Below are 18,808 nucleotides of genomic sequence, written 5' to 3'. Positions count from 1 at the left end.
CATCATCCTCTAAACCGCATTGTCTCGCTGCGATGTCACAAAGTGAGAATGCTAAATTTGAAACTTTCTTCCTGGCCTCGCCTGATGCTCATTGATGACTTTGTTGGGCGAGAAAACTCGCTTGGTTCTCCCCGGGCTACTAGGCTAATTTTTCTGTCTAGAAACATTCAGTTTCTCCTCGCCTGTTGCTCGCTATAGGCATGTTGGGAGAGATGTCGCCTGAATCTCATCGAAAGCTTGTTGGGCAATGTTAGTTGTGTTCTACTCCATGCTTTGAGTGATCAAATCTTCCAAGGAAATAAAATACCTACGTAAAATGAATGGAATCAGTAGTAAAATGCTCAACACACTTGATATCCTAACAGAACCATAATCTTATCAATAATTGGAAATTTTACTACTAGAAACTTGCATACCAAGTTAATAAATGTCTCTTTTCAATGTATCTAATTACCATATTTTTGCACTTATCAACCACGTCGGTGCTAAACCTCTCCCACTTCTCAAATCAATGACCTCGGTGCAGGGAACCCGATCCAATTCTGTAAAAGGTTTCTTACTGTTACGCCACGTGTAACTTTAGGGACAACTATTTTGTATCTCCCAAAAGCCCAATAAGAGGAGGCCTACCAGATCTGATCTAGATCTAGACCGCTTCAACTAACTCTCAAATATAAAGGACCTGATGTGAAGGGAAAAATATGATTTAAATTCATTCTCATTGTCTAATCACTTTTCATTCTCTTATTGACTTAGCGTTGAAATTTTAACTTTGTTGGTCATCCTCCTCTCCGCTATATTGAATGCTTACTCCACCGTGAGAGGGTTTTATTTTACCGTTGACCGAACAATTTTAATTCCACTTCAAACACAACTCCGAATAATGTTAAATTATTTATTAATATAAAATTTATAAATTAAATTAATTTAGATTTCAATTAGCATAGCTCAGCCATGAAATAGAAGTGGAGTTGTAAGGAGGCATCGAAAAAATACACTTGTCATAAGATGGTAGATAACAGAAAATTGATTTAGACAGACACATCATGTGAAGTTGTTGCTCGTGGACACCATTATAAATGGAATAATATAAAACACATAACACTTCCTAAAATAAACATAATACATACTTGACTTAAGAAACAATATTACTATATATATAATCATAAGCCACGTAAACAAGTTTATAACAGAAAATTGCTCATTCAGTTCATTTTGTAACTAACCAACTATATACAATCATAAACCATATGCACCCAGAAAGTATTGTACTTGTGATGAGGCATCGAAACAGTACCCTTGCTTTCTTGAATAGCAAGGCATTTATTTGATCATGCAAGTGTTAAGTGTTAAGAAGAGTTCAACTAATATGATTCTGTTTTGTTGGTTCTTGTTCCTATACTTTTGAAATTATTCTTATATAGATTAACTTAACAAGGTTCAAAACATGAGTAGCAAACAACCATATTTATGTCTGTTACTGTGTTATAATTATTGTCAATCTGCATAATCAGAGTTCATAAACAAGACTTGTATACTAAAACAATAAACAAAGTTTGTAATAAGTTCAAAATAGTAATCAACTCAAAAGTGGTTGCAATATACATAAGTTGCAAATAATTGTCACAATGTGCTCTACACTAAAATAATTGTTGTTGATCAAGTAGAATCAACATACTAATGCCAGCTCACATAAGATTAGTGACATCCTCTTCTAGAAAGCGCTTCCAAGAGTTAAGGAGATCATCATCTTCTATGCCTTCCCCCATCTTTCTAATGTCCTCTAAAGTCTGAGGATCTGTTTCTTCAGCGGAAAAGTCAATAAAACTATCATCATTCCGCAGATTATAGTTTGTGTCTTCCAAAGAAGCAGATGATCCAACAATAATTGGCTCTACATTATGTGCATGCTGTGAATTCATTTGACTATTTTGACTTGTTTTGTGAGACTCCAACACTGGCAAAGAATTGTGGGGAAACGGAAGTAGCTGAGGTTCCCTTATCAGATCTTCATAATCCGAAATGCTTCTTGTGGTTTTTGAAGAAGGTCCAACAAAAGGGTAGTTAGTAGCCCTAATGTCATGGAAGTGGGATGTTGTTGGAAATTCAAGGGGAGTTGTAGATTGGTTAACAAGAGTTGGAAAAGTAGGGCTTTGATGATATATTGGAAACTTGTACGGTGTTGGATGGATGATTGACGAGCTGTTGTTAATAGCTTGAGATTGATTAGGTTGAATGAGTGTTGAAGAAGATCCAAGAAATGTCCCTCCTACATTATGGAAGTTGTCGAAGGTTGTTGGAAATCGAAGTGGAGTTGTAGATTGGTTACCAATAGTTGGAAAAGTAGAGGTGTGATGATATATAGGAAATGTGGATGGTGGTGAATGGATGATTGACGAGGTGTTGTTGATAGCTTGAGATTGAATAGGTTGAATGAGTGTTGAAGAAGCAGATGATCCATGGAAGTCGTCGAAGGTTGTTGGAAATCCAAGTGGAGTAGTATATTGGTTAACATGAGTTGGAGCACTAGAGGTGTAATGATTTCTAGGAAAAGTGGATGGTGGTGGATGGATGTTGATATTTTGAGATTGAATTAGTGTTGAAGGAGAGACTCCACTCATGTTGAAACCGGTTGGAGAGTACATTTGTGTGTGAGATTGATGGACATGCTTTTTGTTAAAGGAGCTGTTGGTGATGTTTTGAGATTGATCAGTAGCCTGAAGAATCTTTGTTGAAGGAACCCTATCTCTATCAGCTTCATGTGCAGCCTCTTTGTTACGAAGTCTGTATCTCTGCAAAACAATATTCATCAAGAATCATCAAGATTTGTGAAGTAACATTCATCAAGAATCATCAACATTTGTGAAAAAACATTCATCAAGAATCATCAAGATTTATCAAGATTATTGAATAACATTGATCAAGAATGATAAAGAACATATGTACGTACCTGGAGATGGCTAGCGACATGAGCGGTAGTAATTCCATCAACATTCATTAAAGAAACTATTTTACTCGGAACAACCTTTGAATTTGCAATGCCAAGTACATCAACAGCATCAACAAACTTTGCATGAAGATCATCAGACCAAACCACACGACGAGGTTTCTTATTATTATGTGACGACAATGAGTCATTGTCATCATCATCATGATGTTGCTCTTTCTTTCTTTTAGGCATTTCGTTAATCACCGAAGCCATCTTTATTATCAAAATTGAAGTGAAGTGTAACTTTATATATAGAGAGAGCTTTGAGTGGTGGGTGAGAGAAATCAGCAAAATTTAGAAAGATTGTGTTAATAAATATCAATATAATCACAGCAGCTTGTGTTGTATATATACACCAATTTTACTGCTCAATCCGCGGACACCTCACTTGTTAAAAGTCACCCTTGCATTGACCAAACTTTACTAGTGCTCAAATCATCCGTAGTATGTATTAAATAAAATAATAATATTAAAAAGAATTAATTTTTTAATTACTTGACAAAAAAGTCTGGTGACATGTGGCCGTTCTAGATGTCAAAAACCGTAACAAAGTCTCGTTCATTAGGCCTTTTTTATGGAATTTAAATAGGATAGAAATGACAAAAAATTTGCACTTGAGAGTATCTGTGGATAAAACCCTTCACAAATACGGGTTCGATTATGTATCCTCGAATAAAATTAACTAATATTTAATTATCAATTAGTTAATAGGTATAGACATGAATTTAATAATATATGTACTGATAAATATTCTTATTCATTTATAATTATCAAAATTACTTAAATATTACTTTATGAAATCTTAATTATTATTATTATTATTTTATTCTTAATTATTATCATTATTATTATTATTTTTTTTTTAATTTGGTATAATTTTATCACCGGACCCATCTTTATAGAATAAAGAATGAATCTCGAAGAAAAAGGTAACAAGAGAGGTTGAAAAATATTAGAAATTTTGACCAGAAATGGTACTGAAACAAAGGCTTAAAAAATTGAGTGAAAATACTTTCTATAAAAATTTCGGTGTCTCTTCGCCTTATATAATGCAACCGTGTCAAAATTCTTGTTACTTAATTGAAACTTGAATTTTTATGAAACTGTAATGTATTTTGTAATTACTGTTAAATTATTGTTTTTTATATCAATCCAATTGTTATTTTTTAATTCCCGTTAAACTTATATCAACCGTGTTTAATTCTGCTCTCTTTAAAAAAAAATAGATATTCTGCATATTTCAAAAAGAAAAGGGGAGATGCTGTAAAAAAGTTTTACACTGTCAACCAATTACGATCTTGTTGAGCGCCAAGTCATACTGTAAATTTTAAGTTACTGAAATGATATGGCAGAATAAAATGTTTCTATTGAATAACAGTATAAAGATTTTTTACACCGTCAATACACTACGTTTTAACTCTATTTCAAATATAAAATCTTATTTAATAACAAACCATTAAAATATATAGTTGATAGTATTAAATTATAGCAATTTTGACCATTTAAAAAACCAAAATAAAAAAAAAAAACTAAACAAGCATATTTATGTCTTGAAAAAAAAATGCAATGACAATATAAAATAATTTATACTATCAATCAATCACCCACACTACAAGAAAATTGGCTTTCCGTGACACTAAAAAATTGTCACTAAAAGTCAATAATCTGTAGCTAAATGTCTGCAAAACTTTTAGTGACACCCTCCTTTGGCGTCAACTTTAAGGGGGTGTGGTGTGACGCTAAATTAGACGTCACGGTAACTTTTGGCTACAGACAAAATACCTACAACTATTGACTGTCACTATAGGTTATCCTAGTATTATAATTAGTAAAACTTATACCTACGACTTTTTAGGTGTCACTAAAACTTATATAAATTTTAATTTTTTTTAAATAATAATTTTCTTTTTGCTACCACTAAAACTTCAATAAACAAAAATTTTATTATATGAAAATATAATAAATTTATAATTTTACATTGACAAATATTACTAATATTAAAATTGAATGACTGATTATAAATATTTTAAAATATATTAAGAACCATGACAAAGTTAAATCACTAAAATGAAAAAATTATCCTATTTTACATTAAATTCAAATATTTCAACATAGAAAGTTTCATTCAATATACTTAAAATCTTACAAAAGAAATCACATATATTTTTATTTTAATATTCTTGTATCTTCACTTTCATGTAAACATCTGTATAGCAAAGGGAGGTGAAGAGTATCTTGAGATGAACTTCACCGGATTGTGGTCAATAGGTGACACAAAATCAAACCTCTTCGGTTATAACTCGTAAGACCTCGTTAACTTGTCGATCTTCAGAAAACTGCACTTGAAGAATAGAAATTAGATTTCCAAGCAAATTCTCTAATGTTGCAACTCTATTATCAGCATTGGAGCTAAAACTGGCATGTCAGGGAAGCTTGCCAGGACAACGCACCTGTCCTCTCTTTTCGGGCCCTTTAACCTTTGAATAAGTATCATTCTTTCAGCTTGTAGAATCTTTGATGGCTTGAGAATTATGTGAGCTACCTGCCTCCTCTACCATGTGCTTCTTTAACTCTTCCTACATGCAACACAAGTAACTTTTCATACTCCAGATTACATATTAACATTGAAACTTCCCTAAAATACAATTCAGTCCCTAAAATACAAAACAGTGTACTTCTATAGTAAAATGCCAAATTGTGAACATATTCTAAATGAAAGCACTGAAAACAACTACCACTGATTATTAAGCTTACATTTCTTGAACTCACTTATACCTCAAGTAAAACAAGAATACTGCAAAAGAAAACCTGGAGAGAACTAGATCTCCTCCATGTTCATCATGACTTAAGAGCTAAGCAAGTGTATACCAATGAATAACCCACCCACAATTCCACAAGAAAGATAAGTATATACTTGGTTTAGAGTGTGAATTATAGTAAATGCAATATCTGAAAACAGAGGACTACATATTTGTTGATATAAAAAACAGAGTAGATGCCAAGGATAAGCGTACAACCATCCCTCAATAAAATTGTTCTATTATATATTAGAATATCGATATCGGTATCTACGCCCCAACAACCCTGACATGGGAAATTTCAAATCCTCTCAAATCATTACTTGTGGTTTGGACAGGAATCAAGTTTTGGAGGAATTTATTTCAAACACATACTACTACTAAGCTGAGGGTAAAACTATCGCTCAATGCACACTCGGCAATTTCCAAATTCCGCGAAAGTAAGCAATACGAGAAAGAAGAGGTCTATGTCTTTCTAACATGAAAGGATACAATGCATCAAGTAACCTTAGAATAGACATCAACATCTTAAAGAAATGATATAAAATGAAGCAAAATACATAGTTTAAGAAAACAAAAACACATGAAAGGATATCTATCTATAATAGACTACTAACAAACTTACTTTCCATATGTTAGTATCAAGATCCACCTCATGCTTGCCCGACATATCAATAGCATCCACACTCAAAACTGCCCACAGACAATAACAAAGAATATCATTCATAATCTTCATCATTATACATAACGACAAACCCAAAACGAAAAATAAACTTGAAAGCAACATCAAGCAGATAAAAAAATTTTAGTACTAACCATCACAAGGTAAAGAAGGGAATGTCATATTTATATGAATCGGAAGAGTCTCTCCACGATTCAAGTCCACTGACATCTGCAAAAGATCACAACATTTACTAATATACGTATACAACTAGCTAGCATCATTGATATTAACATCAAATTAAACACAAAAACGGAAAAATCAAGATTGTAAAAAAGAATGCAAACCTCATGAACAATTTAAGTTGTGAGATAATAACCCATCTCGTGCAGAAACAGCGTAGCCATTATAATTAAACCAATTACCGAAACCGCAACCCAATAACAAAAAAATAAATATAAAATCTAAATAAAAAAAATCACCGAATAGGGGAAAATGGATCAGGGAAGAAAGAAACGAGGATTACCGAGAGCACCGGATTGGGTTTTCTGCAATAAATTGGTTAAAACTTGATGCACTAAACTAGAATTGTATTAAAGGACCGCATTTATTCCAACAATATACCTCACAAAGGTGAAGGCTGAAGTTGACTGTGATCACTCTCTTGACTCCGTCTAGCTCCCCTACTTGGACTTTCATGTTAAGTTTAAGTGTATTCTGAACTGCATCTGTGTAGTTAAATAACATGTTAACTTAGAATTAGCAAAACATTGAAAATAGAAAGTATGCTTTCTAAAAGTCCAAGAGAAGAACTCCTTCAGCTGATAAGATAATGCACCTTCTACCTTCAGCAACCTAAAAAAATTGAGTCGGCATTTCGACTCAATGAATAATATATTGGTGATGCAGAAGACTCAAAAAGATAGAACTTAGATATGTACCACCTAAAAGTGCTTCTTTCCTATCACTGTAAATCAGAGAAGGGGAAATTTTATCGTGCAAATTCTGATTAGATGGTTATTAATATGAAACAATGCTCTACTAAGACTGTACCAATTCAACTGGACTTTGACATTCGGGAGAAGGAACCACTATGGCTTGGCTTCTTGATGACAACACGTGTTGACAGGACAATGATTCAGGTAAACCAGTCCTCACGGCACGATGAACATCTAGACCGTTGGTAGCAGATACACCAGAAGTTCCCTTTCCTTTCTTGACCTTTGTTACAGTACTTAAATTGATCTCTCCTGATCCGTATTCAGCACTTATATACTGTACTTACTTAGAGATCACACCAGTTGCCAATAATGCATAACTTTATGTCATAAAGCTGGTGCAAAAATATATAAATTAAATCTAAGCTTTTAGATGCCAACGAGTAAATAAATTTAAGAGAGCTGAAGTTCAATACTGAGTAACTTATATGTCATAAAGCCATAGCAACATTTCTATAAAAAGACCCATAATTAATCATTACAATAAGCTCAAAAAAAGGAGAGTAGGTCTAAGAATCACAGATACAATCTATGAAGCACAGAGACAAACACAAATACCAAATACAATACAAATACCAAATACAATATTGTCACTGCCTCGTAGACACAGACATAGGTAAAAAATTGAGGAAACAAAAGTGATTAAATGTAACTACATGTGTCAGTCATATGCCTTTAATTTGTTGTGTCTATGCTAAATAGGCTACAATTGCTTGAAGACATTTACTAGTACATTCTAGATATTAATTATTTTGTGTCATCATGAATCAATTAAAGATACATGGTTCATACATAACACAACTACAACATGCAAACACCGTCCAGATGAAGCGAGACCCAACACTAGTAACTAATAAGTTTCTATGAAATGGAAGACTGTGACACCTAAGCACCACTATGCATCGGAATGTCATAGGTGTACCATTTCAACATTTGGAATGATAAAAATATAACTAACAGACATCAGAACTCTAAAACCCACCCTCTTGCAATTTTCAACAAATCTAAGACTAAATAAAGGAACCAAACAACAATGAATTTGCTTTAATGTTGAATATCAACCAATGCCTTCAAGCGCTACAACACTACAATAACAAGTATCTATTAAAGTAAACAAGCTAGTTAATCACTCTAGTATTACAAAAACAATGAATAATTGCACACTCTAATCTAACACATACACGCAAGTGAAGTTTCATGTTTGCGTAATTCCAAACAAATCAAATATCATGAATTGAAATTGAAATCAATGTTAAATGGGAATGGCAAAATCATCTAAAAATCCACATCAAAGGCACAAACAAAAAGCGTGCATGATGAAATGGAGTGAGCAGAGAGTTGAGATCTGACACCAAAACATTCAACTACGCAACTCGGAATTATAACAGAAACGAAAACAAAAACACGAAGCTGAGAAAATTGAAAGGTGGGTCTAATTCATGAAAATAAGGGGAAATCAGATCGAGGAGGGGAATTGTGAAATCTGACCTTGTGATCTGACTCGGAAGCGAAGGCCGGAGAAAGGAGAAGAAGCAGGAGGAGAGAGAATCGGAGGAGCATGGTGGTGGTGGAGGAGATGGATCTCCAACGATGATGAGAGAGAAAGAGAAATTTAGAGAGAGAAACAAAAAAGAGGACTTAAGCTTGAAGAATTTGAGACTCTATTATCTCACTGCCCCCATTTTTAGACATGACTTTTAGAATACTCTCACTATGGTTTAATCTAATAAAAATTTCTAATCATTTTTCTCATATTTCACAAATCATCAAACAACAACAACCACTACAATGTCAATGATGAAGAAAATAAAAACCATCGAAATCGTAAATTGATTTCAGGGTACATAAATTAACTACACAAGAAATTGAAAACAATCGTGAATACATATAGTTATGGTTTTCAATGATTTCAATTACGATAACACAATTCAACAATTACGATTCGGTGCAATTTGAGAGGGCGAGAGAAAACCTTAGAAAGAAAGAGTCGAGTTGTGTGGCGGCGATTGAACAGAGAGTTGATGGTGGCGGCGGTTGAACAGAGTTTACGGTGGCGGCGATTGAACAGAGAGTCGACGGTGGATTCTACAATTTCAGATTTACATCACTTCTACAAGCAAGTTGCAAGCTGAAATTGAAATGAAAATGACAATACTATCCTTTTTGTCCTAATTAGTATAAAAACATATATTTTATAATTAAAATTAATTTTTAATTTTTTAATTAGTAATTAGTAAAGTTGAGTTTTGACAATGAAAAAAAAAACTTAAGTTTTACGTTTTTTTTATGAAAATAATAATTTTATAATTTATAAAAAATATTATTTATTTATAATATAAAATTATTTAAAAATTTAATAAAGTAAAATATAGCCGTAGGTAAAGGTAATATGGGTGTAGGTAAAAGTAATGTATAAAATTATTTAAAAAATTAATAAAATAAGATATATCCGTAGGTAAAAGTAATATGACTGTAGGTAAAAGTAACATGTAGTGACAAAAATTAAGCGTCACTAAATCTGGGTGTCACAATAGGTCAGTTTTCTTGTAGTGCCACATGTATCAATCAATCACCGACATGTATACCGCTATTTTATATTGTAATTTTTAAGTTGATTGTATAATCCGGATAGATGTTAAAATTCTATTGAACAATAGTGTAAATTATTTTAAATTGTCAATGCATATTCATTAAACTCCATCTTTAATTTTACTTTATTTTTCATTGCATTTTGACTTAACACTGAAAATTCATATTAATATCTATGGAAATTAAGATGTTTAACAAAAAGGAATGATAGTATAGACTCTAAAAATCTTAAACAAAACGGGCAAAGATATTTGAGATTGGGCAATGGCTAAAGATTTTATCTCTCGATTTCTTTCTATTTTTTCTATTTTTTCATGTTGATTTTAGAATGGCTTTTGTTCTATAGTTTTTAACATAATTTGTATGTCTATTTTTATGTGTTTTAGTTTTTTAAGGACTATTCAAGTTGAAGACATTTTTCACTATCTGGTCATCAAGTACAATATAATGGTTTTAGAATCATTACATCTTTTGTCTACTTCATTTTATCTTTTTTCTTGTCATGTTTCATCAGTTTTATGTTTCATTAGTTTTATGTTTTCAAAGTCAGACTATTTACTAATAACTTTATGATGATAAACGAAATTTAAAACAACTAAAATTTTGTAGCTGTTCTGCACTGAATCTGTTTTTATCATACAATACATGGTAATGTGTTGGTCGACTATTCTCCGAGAGAGTTTAGTTATCTTGGATAATGTCTAAGAAGTTATGTTTTACTGTTGTTGTTGGCTTGACTTTTTTGGGACCTTATTTTATTTGAATATGGATTAGAACTACTAGTCTCATCGGTTTCAGTTTGACACACTTTTGATGTATATATTTTTATTAGATTGATGTAATTTTATTTTTATTATGTTTGACACTATTTAGAAGATATGTACGATGTTTTGTTTTCGTGTACTATATATACCATTACATTTATACTACACTACTATGATATTCTATATTTTGACAGAAATTGAAAGTTTTTAAAATGTAATAGAATATTTTGTAGGTACATCTACGGAACACTCTGTTTTTAGCAAGTTCTGTAGATATATTTACGGAAGATTCACTAAACTGAAATATTTTGAATTTTCTCAACGTTCACTGTATTTTTTACGCTTATGTAGATCCACTTACGGAAAAAATTATTATTTTTTTAAAAAAAGTATTGCATCTATGGAAGTAGGATGTAATGAAATTTTCTCTAAATTTACTGCTCAATCCACTTATTTAACAAAGAGGAGAGGCTCAAATCCTCGTATTAAATACAATAATAATATAAAATATATTTTAGAATTTAAATAAAATAATTAAATATTAAAAAAATTTAATTTTTTTGACTATGTGACAAAATTGTGTGATTGTCAAAAACCCTAAATGATAAAGTGTCATTATTTAGACCATCTATTTGACTTTTAATATTCATGTCTCCATTAAATGAATATTTTTTGGCCTTTTATTTTTAAGTCCCTACTATTATTATTATTATTCTTTTTTTTTTAATGAAATCTGAGTAGGGTAGGGATGACAAAAACTCCTTATTAGTGGATATTCTCAGATAAAACTCGTCATAGACACAGGCAGAGCCGTCTTAAGTTTTTGGAGATTCTGTGTAGGTTAGTGATAGTTCAAACGTGACAAAATAATTAAAGGCCATATTTAACCACATTTTAATTGGTTCAAAGATTTATGAGGCCCTATTTAATTACAGTTTAATCGTTAAAATTTTGAGGCTCTGTGCTGTAGCCTGCCTTGCACACCCTCCAAAACGGCCTTGGACACAGGTTCGATGTTTTATTAAATATTCACAGATAAAATTAACAAGTATTTAATTATGTGTTAGTTCATGAATATAAACACAAATTTAATGATATTCATACACGTATGTATTCTATATTTGTTTATAATTGTCAAAATTATTTAAGTTTTACTTTTTTAATCTAAAAGTATTATTATTATTATTATTATTATTATTATTATTATTATTATTATTATGATTATTATTATTATTATTATTAGGGTTAAATGACTTTTACCCTCTGCCATATGAGTGTGTTTTGATTTATCCCCCTTAAAAAAATTGTTAAACAGATCTTACCAAATAAAGATTCCATCAAATTTGACCCTGGATCAAGATTCCAACAGAATCAGCATACGTAGCACGCCATGTGACATTTTTATTATTTTTAAATTTCCACGTGTAAATTTATTTTTTTTATTTTAAAATTTTTTTTAAAATTTTTTTTAAAAAAAATTCTTTTTATTTTACATATATTTTTAAACTTTATTGATTGGTTGTTAAAAGGTTAAATATTAAAACTAAAGTAGTTTGTCTACAATGAGTGTTGAACCCAAGAGTCACAATCTACCATTAGGCCAATTGCTCCTATTGTTTAATTTCTTGCATTAAAAATATTAAAATAACATATAGTTTGAGACTATTCATACTTCTAAATAAAACCATGGTAGATTGTGTCTCTTGTATATATTGTGTCGTGTGTTCAATACTCATTGTAGACAAAATATTTTAGTTTTGATATTTAACCTTTTAACAACCAACCAATAAAGATTAAAAAATATATATAAAATAAAAAGAAATTAAAAAAAAAACAAAATTTTTTTAATTTTTTTTAATTTTTAAAAACAAAATTAAAAAAACGAATTTCCACGTGGAAATTGAAAAATAAAAAAAAATAATAAAAAATGCCACGTGGCGTGCCATGTATGCAGATTCTATTGGAATCTTGATCCAGGGTCAAATTTGATGGAATCATTATTTGGTAAGGTCTGTTTAACAAATTTTTTTAAGGAGGTAAATCAAAACACGCTCATATGGCAGGGGGTAAAAGTCATTTAACCCTTATTATTATTATTATTATTATTATTATTATTATTATTATTATTATTTGATCTTACCTGATCAGATGGACCTTCAAGGCCTGCAAAGGTCTGGATCTTCAGTGAACTGGGGGGGTGTACCTGCAAGGTACTCCGATGCTAAAGTAAGAAGACGAGCAACAGAGCGCAAGTACAAGGTAAATTATAAGAAGTGAATACCTGACCCTCTAGTGAAAGAGGATATTTATAGCCCCCAGCGCTGGGCCAAGATCTCTCTACTGGACTGTATGCCCAGACATAATTAGGAGACTGCCAGGATTCCAGGCGAAAATGTCGGAGGCCAGTCCTTGGTCTCCGTCCTGGTCAACCACTCCGAAGTTTAAGGGAGACGTGGTCTTTTAGGGACTATGTGGACTCTGTATTATTCGGGGGGTTAGATGTGAAGTAACCCTACGAGGAGGAGGGTCCTCGGCATAAGGCCATGAGAAAGAGAGTCCTCGACGGAAGGGACGTTCGCAGGGAGCGTGCCTGGTGAGCTTGAGTCTGGACGAGGAGGGAAGTCCTCGTCGGATGGGACGCTCGCGGGGAGCATTATATGCCGAGCATGTGCTGTAGTGCCTCAACGCTATTGGGATTTCGAGGATCCGAGCACGGGTTCGCTCTTCCAAGGCTTAGAGATGTTTTGGGCTTCCAAGTTCAATTGGGCCGAAAGTAGACTGGGCAGAATCCTGACCCAGTCCAGAATAAGATCCCCCAAAGTCAGGGTTTCCGAGCAGGAAGCTTCGACTTCGCAAATGCTCGGCCCATGTTTAGCTAGTCTTTGCTCGCATGTGGTGCTCGGGGGAAACCGTTCATGATGAGAAGACATTAGGTTGCACGTGAAAGGCACTCGTTGACGTGGAAGCTAGTAAATGAGGCAATTATTACCTATGAGTAGGCGACGACGCCTAGGAGGAGATCGCATTAATCGATGCGACGCTTCGTATTCCGGGCATTTGCTTGTAAAAGGAGCTTAACCCTCTCATTTAGGGTTTTACATTTTCGCTCCCTAGACTGATAACTCGCAAACCCTCTCATTACACCTTCGTTTTCTTGTGAAGAACTGAGTTTTAGCTGCTTGAACATGTTAACCTCAGGTACAATTCTGAATCTTAGCAATGATTTTGAGTACTTTTGTTGCCTTCTGGGAGTCTGGGGAGTGGGTCCCCGTCCCCTTCGTATGAATTGTTTATCTAAGCCGACAATTTCTCTTAGAGAAATTAAGGGAGACTTCACTTTCCCGAGTTATTCATGTACGAATATGTCTTCAAGGAGATTGGTTTCCGACTGCCCTTCTCAAGTTTTCAGATTGCTTTGCTCGCCAATCTCAGCCTGGCGCCTTCCCAGTTACATCTGAACGCTTTTGCTTTTATGCGGGCCTTCGAGATAGTTTGTGATTATCTTAATATCGGCGCTACAGCAGCCTTGTTCTGCCGTTTCTTCCGAGTTCAGCGACAGGCGGTCGGAGGGAGGTATGGTTGGGTTTCTTTCAAGAATGCCAACCGGAGGCTTTTCAAAATGTTCACTGATTCTATTAAGGATTTCAAGGACCGGTACTTTGTAATGCGCTTGGAGAGTGAGATGTCGTATACCTCACTAGCCAAGTTGGTGACGGTTTGTGGTGAGGATGGTAGCCCGGAATATGATGATGTTGGGCAGATAAAGACGAAGTTATGCGGTATGTTCCCATTTTTTTTGGTGGAAGGGTCACTCCAATGCTCCTCCTAAACACTATGCTTGGGAAGACGAGGACCTAGACAAGCAGGATGTGGCGTCCTATGCGACCCTACGCAAGTATGTTGAGGGCTTTAGCTTTGCCCAATGGGTGACGAGGAGCGGGGAGCCGGTACTTGACGACAAGGGCGAGGTGATCGTTGAGGCCCAAGCGATAAACACGAAAGCTCTCCTTTCGTGCAAGACACTCGAGGAGGCTAGGGCTCTTCTAGGTTGTACTTAGATTGCTCTTTTTGATTTTTGCTTTATGTTTCTCGCTAACTCGTTTGTTTTATTTTTCAGATGCCATGCCGACGAAGGATGATAAACTCATTAAGCTGGCCCAGGACGCCAAGAGGCTCCGCGTAAAAAAGGCAAGTCGGCTTGGGAACCAGGGCGACAACTCTGGGGCGTCTGGCTCTCCCGTGATTAACCTGGATCGTGAAGCTCCGACTACCGGAAAGGTTGATCCGAGGAAAAGGCCACGCCAAGGTGATGAGGGTCGTGAGGAACCCTCGAACTTAGGGCTCGACCGAGCATTCCTGCTTCCTCCCTGCCTCACAGATGGGCAATACCTGGAGCGGTTCCCGCTGGCTGTTTCTCCTACTGATGCTCAGAAAATCGAGGAGATGGACACTCTCGCCGGTTTCAAGCAGCTGGCTGATGATAGCACCGCTGTCATAAGGGTCTTGGAGATGGCCCAAGTGCTTGCAAAGGGGGATACAGTGTCTACTGCTACCCTGAAAAAGGCAGAGTCAGACAAAAGGGTTGCCGAGGAGAAGCTGGATAAGGCGGAGGCCGCTAAGGAGAGAATGAAGAAGAAAGTCAAGGAGCTGTTGAAGAAGAAGGATGAGGAGCTGGAGGCGGAGAAAAAGAAGTTGGCGGCCCTGCAGGCAGATTGGGCGCCGACTACGGAGGAGTCCGAGGACATAGCTGGGTTGAAGACGAGGCTCGAGATGGTTGAGAAGATTGAGTCTCTCAAGCTCGACTGTATCGAGATGGCTGAGGCGGGTTTCGGCCGAGCAGTTGAACAGCTGAAGCTTCTGAATCTGGGTCTGAAGGTGGATAACATAGGACTCTCGTCAAAAATCATGGACGGTCAGGTGATGCCCGGTACTCCTTTTTATCATCGTGTTTAGATTATTCTCCATGGCTGCTTCTTCTTGTTGATATTGTTCGACAAATTGATCAACATCTTGCTGTCGACCCACCATCACAACCTGTTGATGTCTTCCTTGTACTCCACCTTGATTTGGTCGCAGTATGGGAATTTGATTCAGCTGTACTGTTTTTTCATCCAATGGATCTTCTTCTACAGGTGTGTGTACAACCACTTGCCTATGAGCTTGAGGGGGTTGTCGACCAGTCGTTTGAGGTGCCTCCAGGAAGTTGCATAGTCGAGTGAGTTGATCGACCACCTGTCTGTTCGACTCTGCTGATTCCTGCACTATAGGATTGAAAACAGTTCTCCTTTGGTTAGTTAACATATTTACTAACTCATGATTGCTATCATCCATCTGTTGCCTAAGCACAGCCACAGACGTGTTTGACAAAGGCACAACTCTCTTATGGTTTTCCCTGTTTTGGGTACTTGGTGTGGATCCTTGTGTGTCCGACGCTAAAACAGGACTCGATGTCGATTGACTTCCAACCATTAAGGAATACGGCATTCCATATATGGGGTCAGCGGTCCCAAAACGAGGCAAGTTAGGTCGAAATGGTGAAAAAGGAGTTCCTCTTGTTCCAGTTCCCCCTGGTGGTATTACAGGGATATCTGTCGTCCCTCTTCTCAAAGCCGCTGCCTCCGTCGCTGTACCAGTTTTCGGGTCGATTGGAGTGATCACTGTGTTTGAAGATTCCAGAGAATGAGAGGGAACTTCATCAACGTTATTTAGGTCAGGAGGGTTCGTCATCCTAGACCTAACCTTTTTGGGTGGGTTTTGATATTGTTTCCCACTCCTAAGTTTCATACATATAATAAAACGAAAAAATTAGCACGATGGTCCCACTGGGCGTGCCATTTTGTTTACTGTGGAAATTGGTAAACAACCGCTGGTCCTCCCAAAGCCTTGAAACGAAGGGTTACTTGCAAGATCGACCAGTTGATCTTAAGACCACGTGCTAAAGTTCTTTGGGATTGTATCTGTCTCGTCAAAGTGTTTGCCTAAGAAACGGTTTTCTAAGGCTGGTAACAAATACAATGTTTTTCCACGCTAACTGTTAGATTCGATCGACAGGTGACTCGTGACCGACGGGACAAACCTAGACTTACAAATTCTTGTGAGATTATGAGTGTTCCAACCTTGACCTTCTGGGGTGACTCGTGACCACCAGATAGCGTCGACTCAGAAGATGTTCTATGACTGCAACAACCAGTTTCGGTTTACTTGGTTGAAACAACGATCAAAAGACAAAGTAAATGTTGATTAAAGAACACAATACAAATAAAAGCTTCGAATCATACAATTAAAAAGTAAAAGGATTGCATTGAAAATAAGGATGGTGATTCACATACATCAGAACTCTCAGCAACTCTTGTTTCCTGAAGGGCGGAAAATGGGCAGAGTATAAGCAAGTAGTTTGATTGTAATAGTGAACACACTTTTCTACATTATTCTGGCCTATTTATAGGGTTTACATGAAGTAACTACCTAGTACAATCTATGGCTAAGATTTAAACTAGCAGCAACCGTCTCGTAGGATCTTCCTCTGTGTTTGGCGCTTTTGATGCACGATCCTGGCTTGATTATCGCTTTATTAACATTTCAAACTTTGAATATTTGAATTCTCGTGCTTTATTTGTTTCTGATAACCGTCTTCCATCGACACCGTTTCCCACTATCGAATGCTTTATCTAAAAATCTTCTAAGTATGGAACCCCTAGGTTTGACTTTTATTGTTGCTTCGACTCCTAACAATTTCGACACCATCTGCTGTCGACATTTGCTTTATTTCTCCTTTGTACGGATTTCTTGTTAGAATGAAAGATTCCTCTTATGAGGACACATGTCTTGCTTTGCCTCTAGGATTTTTTCTTAGGGTAACAAAATGCCCCCTTAGAGATGCCACTTCAACCTGCAGATGATGCATGAAAGTGGCATCTATGAAAAATCTTGAATTCGACCTAACGTTTCCTCTTCCCTCATTTTGACTTGAACGTTTGTGTTCACCTAGTGGAGTAGGTTCACTGTAATGTCTTGTCTGTTGACGTCATGCCATCATTGCTTCCCCCACATTTTACTGCCTCGAGACGTGGGCTTATTTAATATGGTGTGATGGCTCCGTTTCCGTGGCACTAGTGGGCTCCACGCGTGCGAAAACCTAGTTCCACGTGCCTCCTTTTTCGCCATGTCTCTGCTCACAAATGACATTTTCTCACTGGCTATAAGTAGCCTTTCTCATAAAATCTCTTTCTTCTCCTTTTCACGTCTTTGGCATTTCTTCTTCAACTCTCTGCGTTTCTTGCTTTCTTCTCAGACTGTTTCATCTTCCAAAAGCTTCTTCTTACAACAATGGTGGCCTCTACTTCAAACGTATCTCCACCTAAGTCCTACGAGCTTCGCCTTGTCGACGGTAAACCCTACGTCCCAGAACCCCCATTCGCTGATGAAAAAGCTAAAATCTGAAAAATCTCAGGTACTTATTCCCTTCCAACTTGAAGGTGCCCGTTATCTTTCTTAGGTCCATTACCCGTTGATGCTCCTTCTGAAATTTATACAACTGATGATGGAGCCTTCTTCCCAACTAGCAGAGACTCCAGGCCGTTGATATCCTCTCCAAAACCTATCTCCTTGCGTTTTTATGACAGGAACTTTCGAACAGCCCCTCCACTAAAATGCCCCAAGTTCGCTGCCTGGATGGCACGTTTGAAACCCAACAAGGGAAAACTGTGGGAAGATCTAGGTATCGACACCCTCTTAAACATGTCGCAAGAAGGCATCTCTTACTCTCACAGCATGTTGACAGCTGCACTCTTCTTCTGGGAAGGTTCGACGAACACTTTCCATACTGGCTGTGGCATGATCACCCCTACTCTTTTGGATGTTGCTGCGATCACAGGCTTAAAACCGGCTGGCCTGGTGTTTAACCATGTGGACGTCGAAGTGGTCCCGGTGAAGTTCGACATTAGCGAAACTAAAAGCCCGACATTCAATAACTTCCTCGCTCATCATCATAAAGACACTCCTGATATTAG

The 18,808-nt window shown here is 36.0% G+C and overlaps 2 protein-coding genes across 11 annotated transcripts; both read right to left on the bottom strand.

Annotated features, from left to right (window-relative positions):
* Positions 1-1,688: 1,688 nt before the first annotated feature.
* LOC131604558 (two-component response regulator ORR24-like) lies at positions 1,689-3,202 on the bottom strand. Its single transcript, XM_058876991.1, has 2 exons — positions 2,951-3,202; positions 1,689-2,792 (listed from the first exon to the last, which is right to left on the bottom strand). The coding sequence occupies exons 1-2, from the start codon at positions 3,200-3,202 to the stop codon at positions 1,689-1,691; spliced, it is 1,356 nt and encodes a 451-aa protein (XP_058732974.1).
* Positions 3,203-5,052: 1,850 nt separating this feature from the next.
* LOC131601605 (uncharacterized) lies at positions 5,053-9,578 on the bottom strand. Of its 10 annotated transcripts, XR_009283742.1 has the most exons (8): positions 8,935-9,292; positions 7,502-7,781; positions 7,390-7,415; positions 6,796-7,176; positions 6,604-6,679; positions 6,413-6,480; positions 5,440-5,565; positions 5,053-5,325 (listed from the first exon to the last, which is right to left on the bottom strand). XR_009283742.1 is itself a non-coding variant. In XM_058873467.1 (7 exons), exons 3-6 carry the CDS (start codon positions 7,145-7,147, stop codon positions 5,488-5,490), a joined length of 297 nt encoding a protein of 98 aa, XP_058729450.1. In that variant the 5' UTR covers positions 7,148-7,176; positions 7,287-7,781; positions 8,935-9,294; the 3' UTR covers positions 5,053-5,325; positions 5,440-5,487. The 10 variants fall into 10 exon arrangements, 5 of the variants coding, with proteins under 5 accessions (XP_058729450.1, XP_058729451.1, XP_058729448.1 ...); XR_009283739.1 differs by having other exon boundaries at positions 7,287-7,781; positions 8,935-9,294; XR_009283741.1 differs by having other exon boundaries at positions 7,390-7,781.
* Positions 9,579-18,808: the final 9,230 nt, after the last annotated feature.

This window comes from Vicia villosa, linkage group LG5, assembly GCF_029867415.1.
Source record: "Vicia villosa cultivar HV-30 ecotype Madison, WI linkage group LG5, Vvil1.0, whole genome shotgun sequence".
Taxonomy (NCBI): domain Eukaryota; kingdom Viridiplantae; phylum Streptophyta; class Magnoliopsida; order Fabales; family Fabaceae; genus Vicia; species Vicia villosa.
Note: the sequence above shows the minus strand (reverse complement) of the source record. Positions and strands in the feature narration are given on the sequence as shown.